The sequence below is a fragment of the Leptodactylus fuscus genome, chromosome 2, assembly GCF_031893055.1.
Source record: "Leptodactylus fuscus isolate aLepFus1 chromosome 2, aLepFus1.hap2, whole genome shotgun sequence".
Lineage (NCBI taxonomy): Eukaryota > Metazoa > Chordata > Amphibia > Anura > Leptodactylidae > Leptodactylus > Leptodactylus fuscus.
Window position 1 is genome coordinate 236,476,558 of NC_134266.1, and position 24,129 is coordinate 236,500,686.

Genomic DNA, 24,129 nt, shown 5'->3' on the forward strand with positions numbered 1-24,129 from the left:
TTTTTTTTTTTTTTTTTTTTTTCTTCCTTACTCTGCGCCGCTTTTGCCACTTTGCCAAAAAGTGGCGTTGTGAAGTTATTGAGGGGTGTGGGCAAATGCATTCTAATTTACGCCAGAAATCTGGCATAAATGATGGGTGAAATGTACACCAGCTAAAAGCTGGCATGCATTTCCCCTTAGGTACACAGCCTGGCAGAGGGTGCACCTGTCTCATTTTAAGAGTCCCGATTCTCCACCAAGCCACGCTCATTGGATTGATGAGGCACAAGAATTGTCTAAACCCAGGCAACACGGTGGCTCAGTGGTTAGCACGGCAGCCTTGCAGCGCTGGAGTCTTGGGTTCAAATCCCACCAGGAACAACATCTGCAAGGAGTTTGTACATTCTCCCTGTGTTTTCGTGGATTTCCTCCCATTCTGAGACATAGTGATAGGAAAAAAAAAAGTACATTGTGATCCCTATATGGGGCTCACAATCTACATTAAAAAAATAACTAAAAAGGAGTGTCTAAACCAAATTACAAATGTCATTTTAGGCAGAATTTTTTGTGCATATTACATTAGAATTCTGCTGAAATAATTATTGTAATTTATTGTCAGTTCCCTTTTCAATAATTTTGATGCCTATTTAATTGCTTCTTATTAATATTTACTTGCATGGGCAACAAAAATAAAGCTATAATAGGTTGTTGTCGATGGCTTACAGGTAGCAACAGAATAGCTTAAAATTCTACACAAAATGTATAAACAGGCTAGAAATAAGTAACAAAGTACTGACCAGTATTCTACTTATTGCATTTACTGACTATATAGGCAATGTTAGTCAAATGTCGAGTTTCCCTTTAAGGAGTTTAGTTTGGTATGTACACAAACCTTCTACCCCACTACATACCTCACTTCTACCTTGCTTTTACAGGAGCTTTGAAAACAACTGGAACGTGTACCGGACGCTGGCTCACATAAGACCACCTTCTACCAAGGTCTGCAATACCCTCAGTACATGATTTACAATCTGTAAGACCATATATTGGCTCATTTATGATCCATGTAGTGGGGTTTCCAGGGTTCAATGGTTATAACTGTGTTGTATTCAGTTGTAGAATTGTGTAGAGAATTACGGTGGTCTCTTTTTGTCCGCCTCACTTTTAGAGTGGCTATAACCTGGCTGTGCTGAATGTTGGCGCCCCTGCAGCCGGTATGAATGCCGCCGTGAGATCCACTGTCAGGATTGGCATTATCCACGGCCACAGGATGTTTGCTGTCCATGATGGATTTGAGGGTCTTGCTAAAGGACAGGTACATATATTGTTTATACATAAAATCCTATTCAATGTCTTATACTAGAAGCAGGGACTACTCAAAAGACTGCACAAGAGAATTCTTACTCAAGTAGTTTCTAATTTACAGAGGACCTTTCATGTCCTCTAGCACATGTGTTTATATACCGCTAGAAAGTCAACCCTGATTCCTTGCAGACACACACCACTTTATTAAAGGATGGCCGGTTTCCCTCTTTCAGAACATTTACAGTTGTCGAACACTAGGTGGCAGCAGTGAATAATCAAATTGAATTGAATAGCCACTGAGATTTGAGGGCGATCATATCCTACTAAGTTTTGTTCAGGGGGTAGCACTTGTGTAACAAAACAAAAAAGATACTAAAACAGAGCCTTCTTTTTGTTTTTTGGGGGGTTTTGCTTTTTTTTTTTTTTGAAGAATTTCTTTCTTTACAACCATTGGGATTCTATCTTTAGAGATATACTACATAATCAGCATTGAATTGCCTCTCTTTCTTATGAAAACACAGTAATAGTGTTTGCCGACAGCCACTCTTGGAGCATACAGCATAGAGGTTTTACAGCTTCCAATACATGCAGTGCTCCCCCTTGTGGTGGCTGCATCATTTACTATATACAAATTTGCACTTCTTGTAAAGCTGATCCACTGGTGCCACCTGTTGGAAGACTGCAGACCAAAAAAATCATTGCACAATTTGTCAGAGCTCTCAGAAGGGTTATGGACTGTTCTGTCTCTTGCACTAGGGCCTTGTGCTTGCTCCATTCACTTTGCAGTGGCAGAGTCTTATCATGGAGGATAGAGCAGTGTCAGAAGAGCTTCCTCTTTCATTGTGTAGTAGACTCTAGCAGCTGCAGTGATACTTGTATTTTTTACAGCATCCTCTTCCTTCTTTCCCTTACCCTCTCCATAGACTTCTGTGCTCAGCCTGATATGTCTTTAGCCTATTCCCAACATCCGCCATAATAGTGCGGCGGATGTCGGGTATTTAAATATGGATACCGCTCAGGAGCTGAGCAGCTACCATAGCCACCAGGTCTCTACTGTATTATACAGCAGAAACCAGGCACTAATGCCTGCGATCAGTGCCCGATAAAGGCCTGCGGCGCTCAGTCTAAACTGCTCCACCATTTTGGGGAGGATTGTCAGTCTCCGGAATGAGACCTGGGGCCAGCCATCCGTTTCTATTGAAGGTTCCCAGGATTGTCTGGCATTGACTTCTATTACAGGCTGATCTATGTTCTTCTGTTTGAGTTATATATAAGGTTGCAATCTTTACATTATCATTATTTCTGTACAACCAGATTGAAGAAATTGGATGGTCAGGTGTTGGCGGATGGACAGGACAAGGTGGTTCACGGCTTGGAACTAAAAGGTAGGTTTTTTATTCTTCCTGTCCATATGCTCAGTATTAATGTGAGGTTTCTTGTCAATATCTAATGGTCTGGAACCCATTGATTTTTGGGCATGTAGAAGTTGCAGGCAGTAAGACTGGCTCATTACAATCTGAGGAATCAGGGACGTCTGACTTTCACAATAAGTCCATTATCTACCTGGCTGTACTGTGTAATATCCAGAACATTATCTGTGTGTTGTGGGGCCGAGCTCATCCTATGGAAACCTATAAATAATGACAAGCGACAGTCACATCTTCTGGAAAACGACCCTGGATGCAATGTTATCTGCCATTCGGTAAAGTGTTGATAAATTCATAGGGAAATGATGGTAATCTTGAAATACAGAAGTTGCATCATCATTTTAGGTTTAAGCGTTGATCTAAGAATTGTCTTTACTCTTTCTGACATACGTTTCTGCTTGTTATCATAGGGTGCTGCCTAAAAAGTACTTAGAAGAAATATCGGCTAATATAAGCAACTTCAACATACATGGACTGATCATTATTGGGGGTTTTGAGGTAATCTTTCACTTTATGTTAGAAAATGTAAGTCTGTCTGGTCAGTAGCAACAGTGGGGCACATTTTGGAAGACTGGCATTAGTAACGCCAATCTTCGTAACCCAGCATCAGTGGAGGGTGCACTCTACACCTCCTCATAAATGATGCACCCCTCTACCGGGCCAGGCGTCCCACATCACTTACACTACATTTTTGGTGTAAATGATAATAAATCTGGCGAAGCCACTGATCCTACCCACTGCTTTTCCTTGTCACGCCCCCTTTTTGGAAAGTGGTGAAGTTAGTACAGAAGTAAAAAGGTCGCAGTCGATTTTGATTAAAAAAAACTGTGACTCTGGGGCCACAGGGGGTCTCAGTGGTTAGCACTGCAGCCTTGCAGCGCTGGAGTCCTGGTGTTCAAATTCCGCCAAGGGCAAAAAACCATCTGCAAGGAGCTTGTATGTTTTCCCCGTGTTTGCATGGATTTCCATCCCATACTCCAAAAAAAAGACATACTGATAGGGGAAAAATGTACATTGTGAGCTCTATGTGGGGCTCACAATCTACATTTAAAAAAAAAACCTGTGACTCTTTTTACCTTGCACACTAGAAAACTGGCACGCATATTTGCCCCAGTTTTTTCACATAGCAGGAAGGATATACATAGTGATGTTCCAGAACAATAACTATGGTCACAAACTATCACAATACAGGAATAATACACATGGCAATATCACAGTACAGAGATAATAAATACAGTGATGTCACAGTCCTGGATAATACACACAGTGATGTCACAATACAGGGATAATACACACAGTGATGTCACAATACAGAGATAATAAATACAGTGATGTCACAGTCCTGGATAATACACACAGTGATGTCACAGTACAGAGATAATAAATACAGTGATGTCACAGTACAGGGATAATACACACAGTGATGTCACAGTACAGGGATAATACACAGTGATGTCACAGTACAGAGATAATAAATACAGTGATGTCACAGTACAGGGATAATACACACAGTGATGTCACAGTACAGGGATAATACACACAATGATGTCACAGTACAGGGATAATACACACAGTGATGTCGCAGTACAGGGATAATACACACAGTGATGTCACAGTACAGAGATAATAAATACAGTGATGTCACAGTCCTGGATAATACACACAGTGATGTCACAGTACAGGGATAATACACACAGTGATGTCACAGTACTGGGATAATGCACATAGTGATGTCACAATACAGGGATAATACACATAGTGATGTCACAGTACAGGGATAATACACACAGTGATGTCACAGTACAGGGATAATACACACAGTGATGTCACAGCTACACGCTAATGACCACGGTAACCTAACTGCACAGGGGTAATAAATAGAGATGAGCGAACAGTGTTCTATCGAACTCATGTTCGATCGGATATTAGGCTGTTCGGCATGTTCGAATCGAATCGAACACCGCGTGGTAAAGTGCGCCATTACTCGATTCCCCTCCCACCTTCCCTGGCGCCTTTTTTGCTCCAATAACAGCGCAGGGTAGGTGGGACAGGAACTACGACACCGGTGACGTTGAAAAAAGTAGGCAAAACCCATTGGCTGCCGAAAACATGTGACCTCTAATTTAAAAGAACAGCGCCGCCCAGCTTCGCGTCATTCTGAGCTTGCAATTCACCGAGGACGGAGGTTTCCGTCCAGTTAGCTAGGGCTTAGATTCTGGGTAGGCAGGGACAGGCTAGGATAGGAAGGAGAAGACAACCACAACAGCTCTTGTAAGAGCTAAATTCCAGGGAGAAGCTTGTCAGTGTAACGTGGCACTGACGGGCTCAATCGCCGCAACCCAGCTTTCCCAGGATCCTGAATGGAATACACTGTCAGTGTATTCCCGTATACCCGATATATACCCCCGATACCCGTTCCAACGGTGTGCCCCCCCACCTTCACCCCAGAAATACCCTGCAAGTCCCCTAGCAATAGAATTGGGGCTATATACACCCACTATTTTTGCTACTGCCATATAGTGCCAGTTTCTGACTGGTAATTCAAAGAATATATTGGGGTTATAAATACCCTCATTTCTTGCTACTGGTATATAGTGCCATTGTCTGACTGGGAATTCAAAGAATATATTGGGGTTACGTGCACCCACAATTTTTACTACTGGTATACAGTGCCATTGTCTGACTGGGAATTCAAAGAATATATTGGGAATACAAATACCCTCATTTCTTGCTACTGCCATATAGTGCCAGTTTCTGACTGGTAATTCAAAGAATATATTGGGGTTACGTGCACCCACAATTTTTACTACTGGTATACAGTGCCATTGTCTGACTGGGAATTCAAAGAATATATTGGGGTTATAAATACCCTCATTTCTTGCTACTGCCATATAGTGCCAGTTTCTGACTGGTAATTCAAAGAATATATTGGGGTTACGTGCACCCACAATTTTTACTACTGGTATACAGTGCCATTGTCTGACTGGGAATTCAAAGAGTATATTGGGAATACAAATACCCTCATTTCTTGCTACTGCCATATAGTGCCAGTTTCTAACTGGGAATTCAAAATGCGCAAGGCTCCCGGAAAGGGACGTGGACGAGGCCGTGGGCGAGGTCGGGGGAATGGTTCTGGGGAGCAAGGTAGCAGTGAAGCCACAGGGCGTCCCGTGCCTACTCCTGTGGGGCAGCAAGCATTGCGCCACTCCACAGTGCCAGGGTTGCTTGCCACATTAACTAAACTGCAGGGTACAAACCTTAGTAGGCCCGAGAACCAGGAACAGGTCTTGCAATGGCTGTCAGAGAACGCTTACAGCACATTGTCCAGCAGCCAGTCAGACTCTGCCTCCTCTCCTCCTATTACCCAACAGTCTTGTCTTCCTTCCTCCCAAAATTCCGAAGCTTTACAGAACAATAACCCAAACTGTCCCTGCTCCCCAGAGCTGTTCTCCGCTCCTTTCATTGTCCCTCAACCTGCCTCTCCACGTCACGATTCCACGAACCTAACAGAGGAGCATCTGTGTCCAGATGCTCAAACACTAGAGTCTCCTCCATCTCCGTTCGATTTGGTGGTGGATGACCAGCAACCCACCCTCATCGACGATGATGTGACGCAGTTGCCGTCAGGGCATCCAGTTGACCGGCGCATTGTGCGGGAGGAGGAGATGAGACAGGAGTTGGAAGAGGAAGTGGTGGATGATGAGGACACTGACCCGACCTGGACAGGGGGGATGTCAAGCGGGGAAAGTAGTGTGGATGTTGAGGCAGGTGCAGCACCAAAAAGGGTAGCTAGAGGCAGAGGCAGAGGTCAGCAGCTTAGGCGAAGCCAGGCCACACCCGGAATCTCCCAAGATGTTCCAGTTCGTACCCAGCCCCGAAAAACTCCCACCTCGAGGGCACGTTTCTCGAAGGTGTGGAGTTTTTTCAAGGAATGCGCCGAGGACAGATATAGTGTTGTCTGCACAATTTGCCTCTCGAAATTGATTAGGGGCTCTGAGAAGAGCAACCTGTCCACCACTTCAATGCGCCGTCATTTGGAATCCAAGCACTGGAATCAGTGGCAGGCAGCAACGGCAGGACAAAGGCCGCCTGCCGTTCACGCCACTGCCACTGCCTCTGCCACTGCCTCTGCTGACTGTGCTGGCGATGCACTCCAGAGGACGAGCCAGGACACCACTTCATCTGCCTCCGCCACTTTGTTGACTTCTCCCTCATCCTCCCCTGTTCCTGTCTTATCTCCTTCTCCTGCACCATCAAAGGCACCATCAGGCGCTTCTTTACAACAACCCACCATCTCTCAGACATTGGAGCGGCGGCAGAAATACACTGCTAACCACCCACACGCGCAAGCCTTGAACGCCAACATCGCTAAACTGCTGGCCCAGGAGATGTTGGCGTTCCGGCTTGTTGAAACTCCCGCCTTCCTGGACCTGATGGCAACTGCGGCACCTCGCTATGCCGTCCCTAGCCGTCACTACTTCTCCCGGTGTGCCGTCCCCGCCTTGCACCAGCACGTGTCACTCAACATCAGGCGGGCCCTTAGTTCCGCGCTTTGCACAAAGGTCCACTTGACCACCGACGCGTGGACAAGTGCATGCGGACAGGGACGCTACATTTCACTGACGGCACACTGGGTGAATGTAGTTGAGGCTGGGACTGCTTCCCAAACTGGCCCGGTGTACCTCGTCTCCCCGCCTAACATTCCTGGCAGGGACACGAGAAGAACACCCCCCTCCTCCTCCTCCTCTACCGCCTCCTCCTCCGCCACCGCCTCCTCCTCCGCCACCACCTCCTCCTCCGCTGTTAGATTGACCCCAGCTACGAGTTGGAAACGTTGCAGCACTGGCGTTGGTAGACGTCAGCAGGCTGTGCTGAAGCTGATCAGCTTGGGGGACAGACAGCACACTGCCTCCGAGGTGAGGGATGCCCTCCTCGATGAGACGGCAATATGGTTTGAGCCGCTGCACCTGGGCCCAGGCATGGTCGTTTGTGATAACGGCCGGAACCTGGTAGCAGCTCTGGAGCTTGCCGGACTCCAACATGTTCCATGCCTGGCCCACGTCTTCAACCTAGTGGTGCAACGTTTCCTAAAGAGCTACCCCAATGTTCCAGAGCTACTGGTGAAAGTGCGGCGCATGTGCGCCCACTTTCGCAAGTCGACAGTAGCCGCTGCTAGCTTAAAATCTCTCCAGCAACGCCTGCATGTGCCACAACACCGGCTTTTGTGCGACGTCCCCACACGCTGGAACTCAACGTTTCAGATGTTGAATAGAGTGGTTGAGCAGCAGAGACCTTTGATGGAATACCAGCTACAAAACCCTAGGGTGCCACAAAGTCAGCTGCCTCAGTTTCACATCCATGAGTGGCCATGGATGAGAGACCTTTGTGACATCCTACGGGTCTTTGAGGAGTCCACAAGGAGGGTGAGCTCTGAGGATGCGATGGTGAGCCTTACAATCCCGCTCTTGTGTGTTCTGAGAGAATCCCTGATTGACATCAGGGATAACTCAGATCACACAGAGGAGTTAGGGATAGCATCCGATCCGTCACAGCTGGAGAGTAGGTCCACACATCTGTCCGCTTCACTGCGTTTAATGGAGGAGGAGGAGGAGGAAGAAGAGTTGTCCGATGATGTGATGGTGATACAGGAGGCTTCCGGGCAACTTCGAATCGTCCCATTGTTGCAGCGCGGATGGGTAGACATGGAGGATGAGGAGGAAATGGAGATTGAACTTTCCGGTGGGGCCAGAGGAGTCATGCCAACTAACACTGTGGCAGACATGGCTGAGTTCATGTTGGGGTGCTTTACAACCGACAAGCGTATTGTCAAAATCATGGAGGACAACCAGTACTGGATCTTTGCTATCCTTGACCCCCGGTATAAAAACAACATCTCGTCTTTTATTCCGGTAGAGGGGAGGGCCAATCGCATCAATGCTTGCCACAGGCAATTGGTGCAGAATATGATGGAGATGTTTCCAGCATGTGACGTTGGCGGCAGGGAGGGCAGTTCCTCCAGTAGGCAACCAAGTTCTCACCGGTCCACACAAACGAGGGGCACACTGTCTAAGGTCTGGGACACCTTGATGGCACCCCCTCGCCAAAGTGCCGCCACGGAGGGTCCTAGTGTCACCAGGCGTGAGAAGTATAGGCGCATGTTGCGGGAATACCTTTCCGACCACAGCCCTGTCCTCTCCGACCCCTCTGCGCCCTACACGTATTGGGTGTCGAAGTTGGACCTGTGGCTTGAACTTGCCCTATATGCCTTGGAGGTGCTGTCCTGTCCTGCCGCCAGCGTCCTATCTGAGAGGGTGTTCAGTGCAGCCGGTGGCATCATCACTGACAAGCGCACCCGTCTGTCAGCTGAGAGTGCCGACCGGCTCACTTTGATAAAAATGAACCACCACTGGGTAGAGCCGTCATTTTTGTGCCCACCTGTGTAAAGCACCCCAACATGAAACTCCATGTCTGTACTCAACCTCTCCAATTCCTCCGCATCCTCATACTCATCCACCATAAGCGTTGCACAATTCTGCTAATACTAGGCTCCCTCCACCCTGATTTCCCCCAACTCTGCTGGTTAGAGGCTCCCTCCACCCTGATTTCCACCAACTCTGCTGGTTAGAGGCTCCCTCCACCATGAATTGGTCCAAACTGGGCTGTTTAGCGGCTCCCTCCACCATGAATTGGTCCAAACTGGGGTTTTTAGAGGCTCCCTCCACCATGAATTGGTCCAAACTGGGGTTTTTAGAGGCTCCCTCCACCATGAATTGGTCCAAACTGGGCTGTTTAGCGGCTCCCTCCACCATGAATTGGTCCAAACTGGGGTTTTTAGAGGCTCCCTCCACCATGAATTGGTCCAAACTGGGGTTTTTAGAGGCTCCCTCCACCATGAATTGGTCCAAACTGGGGGTTTTTAGAGGCTCCCTCCACCATGAATTGGTCCAAACTGGGTTTTTTAGAGGCTCCCTCCACCATGAATTGGTCCAAACTGGGCTGGTTAGAGGCTCCCTCCACCATGAATTTCCCAAAACTTGGCTGTTTAGAGGCTCCCTCCACCATTAATTGGTCCAAACTGGGCTGGTTAGAGGCTCCCTCCACCATGAATTTACCCAAACTGGGCTGTTTAGAGGCTCCCTCCACCATGAATTGGTCCAAACTGGGGTTTTTAGAGGCTCCCTCCACCATGAATTTGCCCAAACTGGGGTTTTTAGAGGCTCCCTCCACCATGAATTTGCCCAAACTCTGCTGGTTAGAGGCTCAATCCACCCTGATTTTCAAAACAAATGTTGGTGCCAACCTCAACTTACTACAAGGGCCAAATTCACTGCTGGTGACAAGCTCTCCTCACTGCAAGTGCCAAATACACATGTTTCAAGGTGTTTTCCTACTGTCAGAGAGGTGGTATTGAGTGTGTAAAGTGTGTAGTTGTTAGGCTGTGATGTTGGGGTAATAGAGGGTCTTTGGTGTGTTAGATGCCCCCAGACATGCTTCCCCTGCTGTCCCAGTGTCATTCCAGAGGTGTTGGCATCATTTCCTGGGGTGTCATAGTGGACTTGGTGACCCTCCAGACACGGATTTGGGTTTCCCCCTTAACGAGTATCTGTTCCCCATAGACTATAATGGGGTTCGAAACCCGTTCGAACACACGAACATTGAGCGGCTGTTCGAATCGAATTTCGAACCTCGAACATTTTAGTGTTCGCTCATCTCTAGTAATAAACACAGCACCACAATCCTATGGATAGATCATCAGCTTTAAGGGGCTTGATAACCCCTTTACTGCAGATGGCTCTATATCTGTACATAAATTTCTCAGACCCCCACAGACACTATTTAATCCTATAAACATGTTAACATTTGTACCCAGTGGATGTAAGAACCATGTTTCATTTTGCAAATGCCTCCACCTGTTCACATATGTTATTATAATAAAGCGTGTTTCCTGCAGGCGTTCACAGGCAGTCTGGAGCTGATGGAAGGACGTTCCAAGTTTGAGGAGCTGTGTATACCACTTGTTGTCATCCCAGCCACCGTCTCAAACAACGTACCCGGATCAGACTTTAGCATTGGGGCCGATACAGCCCTTAACACCATTACTACAGTAAGCGCTTGTCTCCACTTTGCACTGTTACCATAAACATTATATTTCTGTGTGTGTATGTAAGGCATTTGTATCCCTTACAGTATAAAATCTGAAAATGACCCTAGTAACAGCGTGCCATCCTCATAGGGTTAATAGATGTGGTGGTCCTATACTGAGGGTTTTTTTTTGCTCTTTCAGCATACCAAGAGCATTTAGAAGGCACAATGCACTGTTTGGGAACAATCTGGTGATATGTTATAGGAATGAACCTACAGTGCCTCTGTGCTCGGACATGCACAGTACCGCATATCCGAGCGGCCATTTTGGTGTAGTTTGGTGTAGAACTACACCAAAATGGCCGCTCGGACAGTACTGGGGTCAGGGGATAAACATACACTTTAGGGAGAGTGTGTGCCTACATAGGCGTACGGAGACTTACAAGTCATTCCTGCTCCGCTTGGGATTCTGGGTAAAAAATATGCAAATCTATTCTCCAGGATGTAATTAGGAGAACAGTGCCTCTGTATGCTGCCTAATTTGGCAATAAACTCTGCATCATGTCATCATGCATGATGTTAAGGAGGCTGCCCTCTAGCGGGCAGCATACAGAGGCACTGTTCTCCTAATTACATCCTGGAGAATAGATTTGTATAATAAAGGAGTTTAAAGAGAAACGGCGGGGACAACAGAAACGGTAAAGGTAGTAGTAGAATAGCGTTTTTGAAGGCTATTCAGACGTGCTTAGCTCAAAAGCATCTTTTTCCAGTGATAGAGTCCCTTTAAGGTATATATTATTATAATAATAATACATTTTATTTATATAGCGCCAACATATTCCGCAGCGCTGTACAATTTGTAGGGTTCAAATACAGACAGAAAGAAACATTACAAGAAAAGTCATTTCACACAATGGGACTGAGGGCCCTGCTCGCAAGAGCTTACAATCTATGAGGTAGAGGGGGTGACACAAGAGGTAGCAGGGGCGGCATTGCTTATACAGTGGTCAGACACTTTTGTAATAGAGGTTACTGTCATTACACAAACATAAAACTGTATGAGCCGTCACTAGTGGTGTCCTTTAACTTGTGCATGGAGCTTGGACATATAGAGTTAGCCTAAAATGGCATCATATCATGTGGGGTAATGTGGGAGCTGGAACAGAGGAGGGTTACATTTTGGGGATTCTAATGACGGTATGGAAGGGTTTACATTAAGAATTGTGATAGGCCTGTCTGAAAAGATATGTCTTTAGTTTGTGTTTGAAACTGTAGAAATTGGGAGTTAATCTGATTGTCCGGGGTAGAGCATTCCAGAGAAGTGGTGCAGCTCAGGAGAAGTCTTGTATACGAGTGTGGGAGGTTCTGATAATAGAGGATGTAAGTGTTAGGTCATTGAGTGAACGGAGAACACGGGGTGGGCGGTAGACAGAGATGAGGGAGGAAATGTAGGGAGGTGCGACATTATGGAGAGCCTTGTGGATGAGGGGGATAACTTTATATTTTATTCTATAATGAATAGGCAGCCAATGTAGTGACTGGCACAGACCAGAGGCATCACTGTAGCGTCTAGACTGATAGATGAGCCTGGCCGCTGCATTCAGAATAGATTGTAGAGGGGAGAGTTTAGTGAGGGAAAGACCGATTAGTAAGGAGTTACAGTAGTCAAGGCGAGAGTGAATCAGAGAGACAATAAGTGTCTTTAGTGTATCTTTGGTAAGGAAAGGGCGTATTCTAGAGATGTTTTTAGGTGGATGTGACATGAACGTGCGAGTGATTCAATATGAGGGGTGAAGGAAAGGTCTGCGTCAAACATGAACCCAAGGCAGCGGGCTTGCTGCCTAGGAGTTATAATAAGGCCTGAGACTGCAATGGATATATCAGGGACAGATCTATTAGATGGTGGAAACAGTAGTAGTTCAGTCTTAGAGAGATTTAATTTCAGATAGAGCGAGGACATGATATTTGAGACAGCAGAGAGACAATCACTGGTGTTCTGTATGAGTGCAGGGGTGATGTCCCGGGAAGATGTGTATAATTGGGTGTCATCAGCATAAAGATGGTACCTGAAGCCAAATCTGGTGATGGTTTGTCCAATGGGGGCTGTGTAGAGAGAAAAGAGCAGGGGGCCTAGGACCGAGCCCTGAGGAACCCCAACAGCAAGGGAAAGAGGGGAAGAAACAGAGCCCGCAAATGATACACTGAAAGTGCGGTCTGAGAGATAAGAGGAGAACTAGGAGAGCGCAGTGTCATTGAGGCCGATTGAGCGGAGCATAGTGAGAAGTTGATGGTCAACAGTGTCAAAAGCTGCAGAGAGGTCCAGAAGAATAAGAAGAGAGAAGTCACCATTAGATTTAGCCATTAGGAGATCATTGGAGACTTTTGTGAGAGCCGTTTCAGTAGAGTGCAGAGCGCGGAAACCAGATTGTAAGGGGTCAAGCAGAGAGTTAGCAGAGAGATAACAGATTAAACGAGAATAGACCAGGCGTTCCAAGAGTTTAGAAATGAAGGGGAGGTTAGGGGTGGGTCAATAGCAGCACAGGATGGGTCCAGGGAGGGTTTTTTCAATAGCGGAGTTATAACAGCATGCTTGATGGAGGATGGGAAGATTCCAGAAGAGAGAGAGGTTAAATATTTTAGTAAGGTAAGTCGTGACAGAGATTGGAGAAGGTGTGAGGGGAAGGGGTCACTACTGCAGGTTGTAGGGTGAGATGAAGAAAGTAGTTGAGAGACCTCCTCTTCTGTAACAGGATCAAAAGATGAGAATGAACAGTCTGAAGTGCGGTTGGTGAGGGGATCATTGCTATGGTAGGTGTGGGAATCAATGCCACCGGGGGATTGGGCAGTTATTTCCTGACGGATCTGATCAATTTTATTATGGAAATAAATATATATACTAATAAGTCAGCCATACTTGGCAATTTTGGCAAGACCAACTGAATATCCTGCGAGTATCAGATTGTCTTGACCAAATTCGAGCATATTGAATTTCAACATGTCCATTCCCTTGTTCTAACAGAAAATAAGTCTCTGCTTGAGGTGTCTTGTTACTCCCCTCTCCATGGAAAATACTTTAAAAAAAAAAAAAAATCACAAGTAGGGACCCAGCACACGGTTTACATCAGAACACCAGTGGATTTATTCCCGAATGCGATGTTTCAGCTTGATAAAGACTGACAAGAAGTGAAAGTCTGGAATAATTCTACTGATGCTTTAACATACCCCCGTGGGCTGCTTTCTTTTTAGTTTTTAGGACTGTTTGGGGTCTTTTTGGATGAGGTCCAAGGCATAACATGCACCAGCTTTGCTATTTTACCAGGTATGCTGTTAGGAACATTGACTAACCCTAGTCTATGATTTAGAGGTCTAATGGTGGCCACAAGTTTTCATGATTTTATGATTGTCATTTTTTTTTGTGTATTGAGCTCAATAGTTTATATTAAAAATTCAACACACGGGAAAACAGTACTTACTGGGATAGCTCTTAAAAGTCACTTTCACATCAACCACTATCTTTGGTATTTACAGGGATTTACAAGGTGGCAAACACACTTTCCTTCAGCTCTTTAGTTATATTAAACATATAAATAAGTAATGGACAATATACAGTATGTATTTTTTTCATTAACTTATACGGTACTGTGCAAAAGTTTTAAGCATGTGTGGACAAATCCTGCAAAGTAAGAAAGCTTTCAGAAATAGTTGTATTTAATAGTTTATATTTGTAAAAATAACAGGATGCAAAATGAATGTACAAAGAGAAATCTAAAGCCCATCAATATGTGGCGTGACTGCCCTTCGCCTTACATAAGTTATTCAACTTGCAGACAGTTTTTGAGGATCCAGGTAGGGAGGTTGTTCCAGACATCTTGGAGAACTAAGCACAGATCTTCTGTGGATGTTGCTTTACTCAAATCCTTTTGTCTCTTCATGTAATACAAGACCGGCTGGATGATATTGAGATCAGGGCTCTGCAGGGGCCGGATCATCGCTTCCAGGACTCCTCCTCCAAAGGGCAGTCACACCAAATATTGATGGGATTCAGATTTCTTTTTTATTTCTTCGTTTTGCATTTTGTTGAGAAAAAAAAAAACTGTGATCATTTCTGTGTGAAAAATTTCCTTATTTGCAACCTCTCCCTTGCCTAAAACCTTTGCACAGTCTTGCATCTGATGGCATTCCTGGACCCTGAAATATAAATGTTACCTTTCTTTGTAGACATGTGATCGGATCAAGCAGTCGGCTGCTGGGACAAAGAGGAGAGTATTCATCATCGAGACCATGGGAGGATACTGCGGATACTTGGCTACCATGGCCGGCTTTGCTGCAGGCGCAGATGCAGCTTACATCTTTGAAGAGCCATTCTCTATACATGATTTACAGGTAATAAAAGTTCATCAAAAGTCACTCTTACATTTTTGGCTAACCAGCAAGTGAAGGAACGCACATGGCTGGAAACTGGAGCAGAATCTGAGGCAAAAGTCCACCAATGATTCGTCTTTCTTTCCTGTAAACCTGACCTTATAAAATGTGATTACCTGCACTATTGATATATGACATTTCTCATTATACACATTATCATTACAGGAAGATATGAAAAAATCTCCTTCCGTTTTGTTTTTTATAACAGACAAATGTTGAGCATCTCACAGACAAAATGAAGACGACAGTGAAACGAGGTTTAGTTTTAAGGTGTGTATTGAAGCTTATGAACATATATTTTAGATAATATTTTTGGAGATGTATTTTACATTGTCAGAAAGGTTCTTCACTGCTACATTCTCACTCTGAAAGTACATAGTAGTATGCGCTATCAAAAAACTCAGAAAGAATAACAATTAATAATGACATTGCTTTTATACAAAATTTAATATGAAATAGCATTGAAAATATTGCATGAGGGTGCAAAGGCCTTGAATGATGGTCTGCCAAAGACACATTATACATGTACTTTGTTCTACAATAAGAGCCAATATAGGTCAGACCCAGGGAAGTGAGAGGAGAGGGCAGAGTACAGTAGAAGAGAAGTAACAGGGTGACCTTAAGGGGTTGTCCGGGATCTGAAGGTAGTTGATGCTGATGACCTATACACAGGGTAGTTTATCAGTATCAGATCAGTTGGGGTCTCGCAATCGGACCCCATGCTGATCATTTGTTTTGGTCACCAGAATCCATATACTAGGTATACAGCCGGAAGTAGCCCATGGAGAGGTCATCAGTTTCAACTACCTTCCGATTCCAGACAACCCCTTTTATATATTCATGTATTTAGCGTTAATGCTAGAAGTCAGTTGCAGCGCTCTTGGTAGCACTTGGTCCTGCTACCACACTGAAGTAGGTTGCTAGATGTTTCTCTATATCATGGACACTTTGCGCAATCTTTTTTTTTTTTTTAAAGTCTCAGTCTCATTTAAGCGAATGGGCTGAGCTATATTAAAAAAAGCTCTTTTGCTGTATGGCTCTGTGCTTGGGAACTAGTGAAGAGGCTACCCAAATACCGTGGCTCCTTCAAGCCAGCTGATGAATCTGAACAATGAGCCTAACCTGCTGCTACTTCCCCTTCAGGTGGATGAGAGAACATTTTGCTATTACAGAATGCAATGTTTCTGTATGAAACTGTCCAATTTCCACTATAAAGCACTTAAGTGCATTAAACACAGGAATCTTAGTTTAAGGGTTCTGAAAGCCTCTCACAATGTCTTCTGAGAAGCACTGACAGGTAGGCAGCCCTTGTGGATGAGAGCAATGTGTCCTCCAGTCACTACTACAACTGTGCCTGTTATTTTAACTACCCAGCCCCCTACTGTTTTAACCTCAAGTCCCAAATCGAATGTTCAAACTGATACCGGATGCTGCTAACGAACACAAAGGATCTGCAGGAGGCATGTTGCATTCGCTGCCCGTCCACTAGTAGCTACTGGGACTGCTGGTCTGTGCGGTGTCAAGATGTCAGACCATCACAGATCACTTACTGATGACCTATACACAATATTCTGGAAGCCGCTAGTAGACAGGCAGCATGTGCAGGAACGGTGTTGCATTTGCCACCCGTTCGCTAGCAGCTTCCGGTAACTCGAGGTTGCAAGAACAGCTGGTCTATGTGATATCAATATCAATGATATGATGGATCTGAACAATGAGCAGAACATAGCCTAATCTGTTACAACTTATCCTTAAGGTGGATGATAGAACATTTTGCTATTTCAGAATGTGATGTGGACAGGTCATCCGTATGAAAACTTGACTTGAGTCTGGAAAACCCCTTTGACACTTTTGATAAAGGCAGCCATCTCATGTTGATATCATTGAGGCTATTCAAGTAGTACAAAATGACCAACATTGAAAGGGAAATCTTGGCTTAGAATATGAAATCCTTATTAGATATGACTATTTAGTTGTCGTCCATGTTGAAAAGGCTTAGATGATTTAAATGGTCAGAACATCACAAGGATGCTGTGTGTGTGAGCTGAACGCTATGGCCATTATATACAGTATGTGTAGTCATGGGAAGGTAAAGATCTAGTGTGTTGCATTGATCTGTATAATGTACAGTATGTGACTATGGCCGTATATTACAGGGCAGAATCTTGATGTCTAGAGGCCAATCTTTAGGCCAAATACTCATCCAGCTGACAGCTATTCCTCCCGCCAACCCCCTATAAATGCATGCTTAACTTGAGGGTACATGAGCGGGGGAAAGAAAAGCCAGTCACAGCCAGAAATCTCTCCTAGATTCAACATGCCCAAGTTCTTCTTTCCCCTGACATCGTCCATTGACAGACATAAATGTGATGACTTAAATTCATTTTTTGTCTTTCTATAATTTAAGGAATGAGAAATGCAGCGAAAACTACAGCACCGATTTTATATTCAACTTGTATTCAGAGGAAGGAAAAGGCGTCTTTGACTGTAGGAAAAACGTTCTGGGCCACATGCAGCAGGTAAGGAGAGCGCAATGTATTGCCACCTAGATACTACTGAATACTGTAACGCCACTTACTACAGCAACTGCTGCACCGGTAAGTAAAGGGTTATTACACATTCACTGTGTTATACGTCACAGACAAGGACATGGATTATAGAAGATCCCATAGGTTCTCATGATTTCTTACTTTTTGACACGGGACTCTTAAGCTCGCTGCTGTTACATGGTATCAAACATCTTTTCCAGACATGAGCTGGATTCTCTAAGCATAGAGAGGAATTGTGATATCTGTGACCTGTACTGATGGAGAATGAAGAATGCTTAGGCTATAGAGTCCTGCTGTAAAGGCCATGCTTTTTTTTTTTTTTTTTTTTAAATGTAGATTGTGAGCCCCACTTAGAGCTCACAATGTACATTTTTCCCTATCAGTATGTCTTTGGAATATGGGATGGAAATCCATGCAAACACGGGGAGAACATACAAACTCCTTGCAGATGGTTTTATGCCCTTGGCGGGATTTGAACACCAGGACTCCAGCGCTGCAAGGCTGCAGTGCTAATCACTGAACCACCGTGTGGCCCCTGTAAAGGTCATGCTTGCTGGTTGAATGACAGGTTATCTAATTTCAGCAGGATGCAAACAAGCCACAAAGGTCACAGGTGTCAAATATTGATAAACAGTCATTCCCACATCTACCATTTAAGGGGGCGGCTGCTTAGTATGCAATTGCACTCACATAAGGGTTCTTAAAGTGAATATGTTATCTGAAAATGACCTGTTGTTTGAATCCAATTTCTGTGTTAAACATATTTGTAAGAGTCTTTGGTGATTGCTCTGTACTATAATAATAATATCATAATACATTTTATTTATATAGCGCCAACATATTCTGCAGCGCTGTACAATTTGTACTAAAAAAAAAAATATTGAAGCGTTTAATTGAAGCTTTTTGACCACTAAGTGTCATTAGCTGACACTTCCCATTCTGTAGAGATCACTTTTCAGTAGTCATCTCATTATTCTCCTAAGCAGGTTTACAATGAACAGTAACACCTCTGTGATCACCTCTAGCTGTATCCACCATTGACAGGTGATGGGGAAAGATTTCTTCTTACCCCTACCGCTACAATGACTTCTGCACATGTCATATAGCTTCATGTGCCATACTTCATGTGGCTGCTGTAAAGCATATCTTTTAATGCTGTTAATAATAGTGGAGGCAAAATGGTCACTCCAATAATCCCTTGCGAAAAATAGAAGTAAAAATAATCTAGAGAACTAATATTTCTTACCCTATGTAATATATCACCTTTTAGGTTGCTTGTCACATGGTTATATGTATTGAACTCCCCTGGCAGAAGCCTAAACTCGATACTGTAAAAAAATAAGGCCCAAAATCTCTCAGATATTTTCAAATTGGGTTCCTTTTAAGGGGTTGTTCATGAATTACAGATCTCTGGTAGGAGGAAGGTGAAAGGTAAGAAAAATCTTCATATTCACCTGTCCCCGGTGCTCTGAGTCCCCCACCCGTCCGGTCCAGTGGTTCTGAGGGGCTTGTCCTGGTGGAAGTCCTCGCCACGCGTTACTGCTGTCTCAGTGGTCACAGGAAAGGACACGGAACAACACCGGTGACATCTGCAAGTAATGGCCTGTGTCTTTTCCTGTGACCGTTGAGCCCACATGATTGGTCTCAGTGGTCATGTGTGGAATGGACGTCCGCTGGAACAGGCTTCCAGGCCACGCTGGACCAGACAGCACCGGGGACAGTCGAGTAGTTTTTCTTTATTATTTTTCACTTTCCCCAGCTTCCCGTCAGAAACCTGTAATTCCTGAATATCTCCTATTACATTTGTTTTTGCTTTAAAGATGACTTATTACTTTGTGTATTTCTTGTGTAGCTGTAACAAGTATGAAGTCCTATAACTGGTGTTTTCCCCTCTTTAGGGAGGCACACCTACACCGTTTGATAGAAACTTTGGAACAAAAATGGGCGCAAAAGCTGTAGGCTGGATAACTGGAAAGGTCAAGGAGTGCTCCAGACATGGTATGCACCATCTTGTATTGCATTGTTTTATTCACTGTCAATTTAGAATCGTTGCTCTGTTCACATTGCGTCCTCTGTTGCAGGTCGTATATTTGCCAATACTGCAGATTCAGCCTGTCTGTTGGGAATGCGCAAGAGAAGTCTTGTATTCCAGCCATTGGTGGAACTGAAGAATGAAACTGATTTTGAGTATGTATTTACACAAGTCTATTATTACATTGTAATCTGTTAGATAGTTGTGATTTTGTAATACAACCCCACATCATTGCAATTAAAGGCTTGTTGAAAAGTCGGGCATGATGTTCAAGGGTGCTTCCTATAGAGGGCAGCGTACAGAGGCACGGTTTCCCTATTTACATCCTGGGAAACATATTTGCATATTCTTCCCATAATCCCCCACAGTGGAGCTAAAATGGCTTTATAAAGACTCCACACACCTACATGGTGGTCTCTCCCTAAGGAGTGACAATATCTCCATAATCTTATCTCTAGTGTAAGTTTTGTATCAGCAACAAGACTTCTATTTTTGGTGTCACTTGAGGGATAGGAATATTAGCAGAATAATATTCGCAGTTCCCAATTTACATTGAAACTGGGTGCGTCTTATACGTATATAAAGAATTGCTGATCTATATTTCTGACAAGCAAAGGACAACTCTCATAGTAACATGCGGATGAGTGATGCAGGAATGCTATCAAGGCAATGGAAAAACAACTGAGCAAGGCCACATAATAAGATAAGATAATCCTTTAATAGTCCCACCATGGGGAAATTCAGTGTAATACATATGTTATGCTGAACATCTTTTTTTTTTTTTTTCCTCTTGTTTCCAGTCATCGTCTTCCTAAACATCAGTGGTGGTTAAAACTTCGCCCCATCCTCAAGATCCTTGCCAAGTACGACATCAGCCTGGACACATCTGAATCTGCACATTTGGAACACATCACCAGGAAGAGATCTGGGGAGTCTCAAATGTAGTTTGGCAGATGATGCAAGAACACCGTGGAGGGGCCTCAAAATCTCTGGATTATGGCCAGGAACTAGAGTGTACCTGTTACCTGTACACGGTGGAGACAGCTTGTGGTCCTAACCATTTTGATAATAAGACTTGTCTATTAATACGGCACTAGGAAGCGGAGGAGTCATCACTAATAGACACCTATTATGGTCATTCATTGGGCTGCTGATAATACGCAGAAGATGGGTACTATATACTCATGTAGCAAATGTATCTGGCCATAGACATAATAGCTGAAGGCCAAATCATTGTCCAGCAGACAGCTATCCCTACATCCCCTACTGCCTGACACTTACTATCAGGGAAACTAAAGATTGGCTTGAAAATCCAAGCAGTTTGTTCCTTGCCTTTCCAGACCTAAAACATTAGACTAAGGCACCATGCACATGATGTGTGCTTTGTTAGCATGCTGTATGGACCCATTCTCTGCTATGACCCCATAGACATGACCATGTACTATCACGGTTCATGCCGGGAGTTTTGAGCTCAGAGGTCCTATTCCTGTCCGTTTTATGGGTCTACGGAGGCGACAGACAGCACACAGATGCCATCCTTGTACCGTCCACGCCGTTTTCTCACAGATCATGTGCATGTAGCCTTAGCCAATAGACTTGTCTGCAGAATTGTACAATGTGTATGGTTACATGATAAAATTACCTCAGAATAATCTTTTTAGTGCAGTTTATCATTTTGCTTTCACTTTAAGGGGATTTTTCCATTAACAACATTTTTATTATCTATGTACAAGTAGATGTAAGATTGCTATGGGTACAACCACTGGGACCAACACACTGATCCTGATCACAAGAATGGGGCTCTCGGTCCCCTGTCTAAATAGAGTGTCAGTGTCCATAGATGACCACCAATCCAATCACTTCTATGGAGCTGCCCAAGAAAGCAGAGTACAGCACTCTCTTACAGAAGTGAACGAGGAGGCGGCCATGCTTACACGCTGCTGCTCCATTCACACAGTGGACTCGATGACCCCCATTCGTGACTAATGGTGGTCCCAGCAGTCAGATCCCATCAATCAGACATTTATCGACTATCTTATGGATGTATGATATATGTTGTTCATGGGGAAATCCCTTTTATTACTTGACAGTGACCACCCCCACTGTGCATAGGTGATGGGTACACTTTAATGCAGTGCCTCATGTATTTAATGTTACATTCATCATATTTATAGTATTTTTGTTCTCCGCATGAAACTACACCATCTTTGTATAGTGACTCTTTAGAAAATTGCCAATAAGACCCTAAGTAGACAGAACTTCACTTTCCTGTGAGCTCAGCCTCTCCAGTATATTCAGCAGTGTTGTGGGTCATGCAGATCACGCACAAGTAACACCTCTGTTTAACCAACATGTGAACATCCAATGGTAGTTTCAGGTCATGTGAAACCAATCTGAATACAATATGGCTGAGCGGTTATATCTGTCACCAGTAACTCATCATATACTGACATACTGTCTTGTAGTAACAAGTAGTTCTATACAATTTTACTGTTGGATGTTGGGGATTATAAGTCATGAGTGGAATTCTTGTTAGGATGAATAAATCAAGGTCAACAAAAAAAAAAAAAAAGACTGAAGTGGTCATTTTATTATAGGTTAGCAATTCTTGCCAATAAAAAAGCATGCGTTATTTTATAGGTAAGCTATATCTTGGTTGCACTACACACCTACACACTTGGAGATTTCATGCACAGAACACGAGTATGGAGCCTGTGCGTCAGCACTACAAGTCTCTATGGTCGCCGGATATGGAGCTGTGCGCAATACTGTGTCTATCTGAAGCTTCTATATACACAGTCCAGTCCAGTGACCACCTGTCAAAATCCAGAATAACCACCTTTGGCAGAGCGGACCACTGCGAGACGTGCAGGAAGAGAGGGGATGTTGTGATGATGTCACTGGGATGTTGAGCCATGCCGACTCCAGTGCTGTGGCCAGCTGCGCTAGGTTATGTGGTTGAGCATCTATGGCACGAACAACCCGATCAGTGTGGTGTCACAGATTCTCGATTGGGTTCAAGTCCGGGAAATTAGCTGGCAAAGGGAGTACGGTAAACTCATGCTGGTGCACCTCGAACCACGCACGTACACTGCGAGCTTTATGACACGTGGCATTTTCCTGCTGGTAGAGACCATCAGCCTGATGAAAAACAATTCGCATGTAGGGGTGAACATGGTCCGCAAGGATAGATGCATACTTGTGTTGATCCATCGTGCCTTCCACTATGATGAGTGCACCCAGATGGCTGATGACACGTGCCTTCTGCGATTGGTTATTTAACATTGACATCAAAAGTAGGCGGTGGTCACATTATTATGACTGGACTGTGTAGTACTGGGCAATGCTTGCCGCTGGTTTCTGTTGGGGTTTCAATGCTATTGATTGGAAGAAGACTGTTATCTGCTATTGCAATAGGCAGGTTACACTTCTTTTTTCCTTACAGATGAGGTATACATTGGCCCCACATGTTACAATGGTCTCATGTTACAATATTTTCAACGTTTATTGGCTTTTTCATGGACCATTGTAACTGGAAATCACAATTAATATATTTTTTATTGAGATGTCACCATATGTGATTGGCTGGAAGAAGCAATAATCGGCATGGTCATCTTACTGATAAAGCCCTGTATTAGTGAAGTGCCTGCGTTGACTGGCTGACCAGTAGCGCCTCTCCACAGTATAGTGCGGTGCTACACATTCTGTACTGCTCCTTCCCTATGCCAGGATGAGCTGCTGCTTTGGACACCAGCTAAGAGCGGCTCCATGTTATTTTTATCACTGGCCATACTGTAACCTGAAGATGCCCCTCTCTTCTACATATTTCCAGCTTCCAGAGGTTGTTTCTGAATTTCATGCTTATTTTTCATTCATTTCCATTTTGCAATATTTTGGGATAATGTTTTGGTGGCTTCATAAATAGTTACTATTTTTCCATAGTGTGACAGCCTTGGAGCTTGTTCACACGCCAGAATTTAATTTTGATCGGGGTCCTATTACGTGGTTTACTACATACTGCAAAATAACATGTTCTATTCATGGCCTATTTAGCTAGATCCTATTCCCATTCAGTACAACTGGAAACACAGTGTGTATACTAGGTGTGTTTTACTATGCCTTATATGTATACAAGACATGCCTACTACCCTCTGATCTGCAATGTCATGGAGAATGCCCAATAAGCTCTGATCCTGCAGCTTCATAGAGAACACACACTGAACTCTGAACTTGCAGCTTCGCAAGAAATACCTACTAAGCCCTGCACTTACTTGGGATGTCCATTTGCTCTAAATCTGGAAGCCATCTAAGCTCTGAACCTGTGACTTCACAG

At 44.3% G+C, this 24,129-nt stretch overlaps 1 protein-coding gene across 1 annotated transcript in view; it reads left to right on the plus strand.

Moving 5' to 3' along the window:
• Window positions 1-22,142, plus strand: part of PFKM (phosphofructokinase, muscle) — a 50,854-nt gene extending 28,712 nt beyond the window's left edge. The window contains exons 14-24 of the mRNA XM_075265884.1: window positions 915-978; window positions 1,148-1,294; window positions 2,599-2,669; window positions 3,122-3,209; window positions 10,663-10,815; window positions 15,012-15,176; window positions 15,424-15,485; window positions 17,623-17,734; window positions 19,663-19,762; window positions 19,846-19,951; window positions 20,597-22,142. Of these exons, the coding sequence (XP_075121985.1) occupies window positions 915-978; window positions 1,148-1,294; window positions 2,599-2,669; window positions 3,122-3,209; window positions 10,663-10,815; window positions 15,012-15,176; window positions 15,424-15,485; window positions 17,623-17,734; window positions 19,663-19,762; window positions 19,846-19,951; window positions 20,597-20,741 (1,213 nt within the window). The 3' untranslated portion in view covers window positions 20,742-22,142. The remainder of the gene's footprint in view (window positions 1-914; window positions 979-1,147; window positions 1,295-2,598; window positions 2,670-3,121; window positions 3,210-10,662; window positions 10,816-15,011; window positions 15,177-15,423; window positions 15,486-17,622; window positions 17,735-19,662; window positions 19,763-19,845; window positions 19,952-20,596) is intronic.
• Window positions 22,143-24,129: the final 1,987 nt, after the last annotated feature.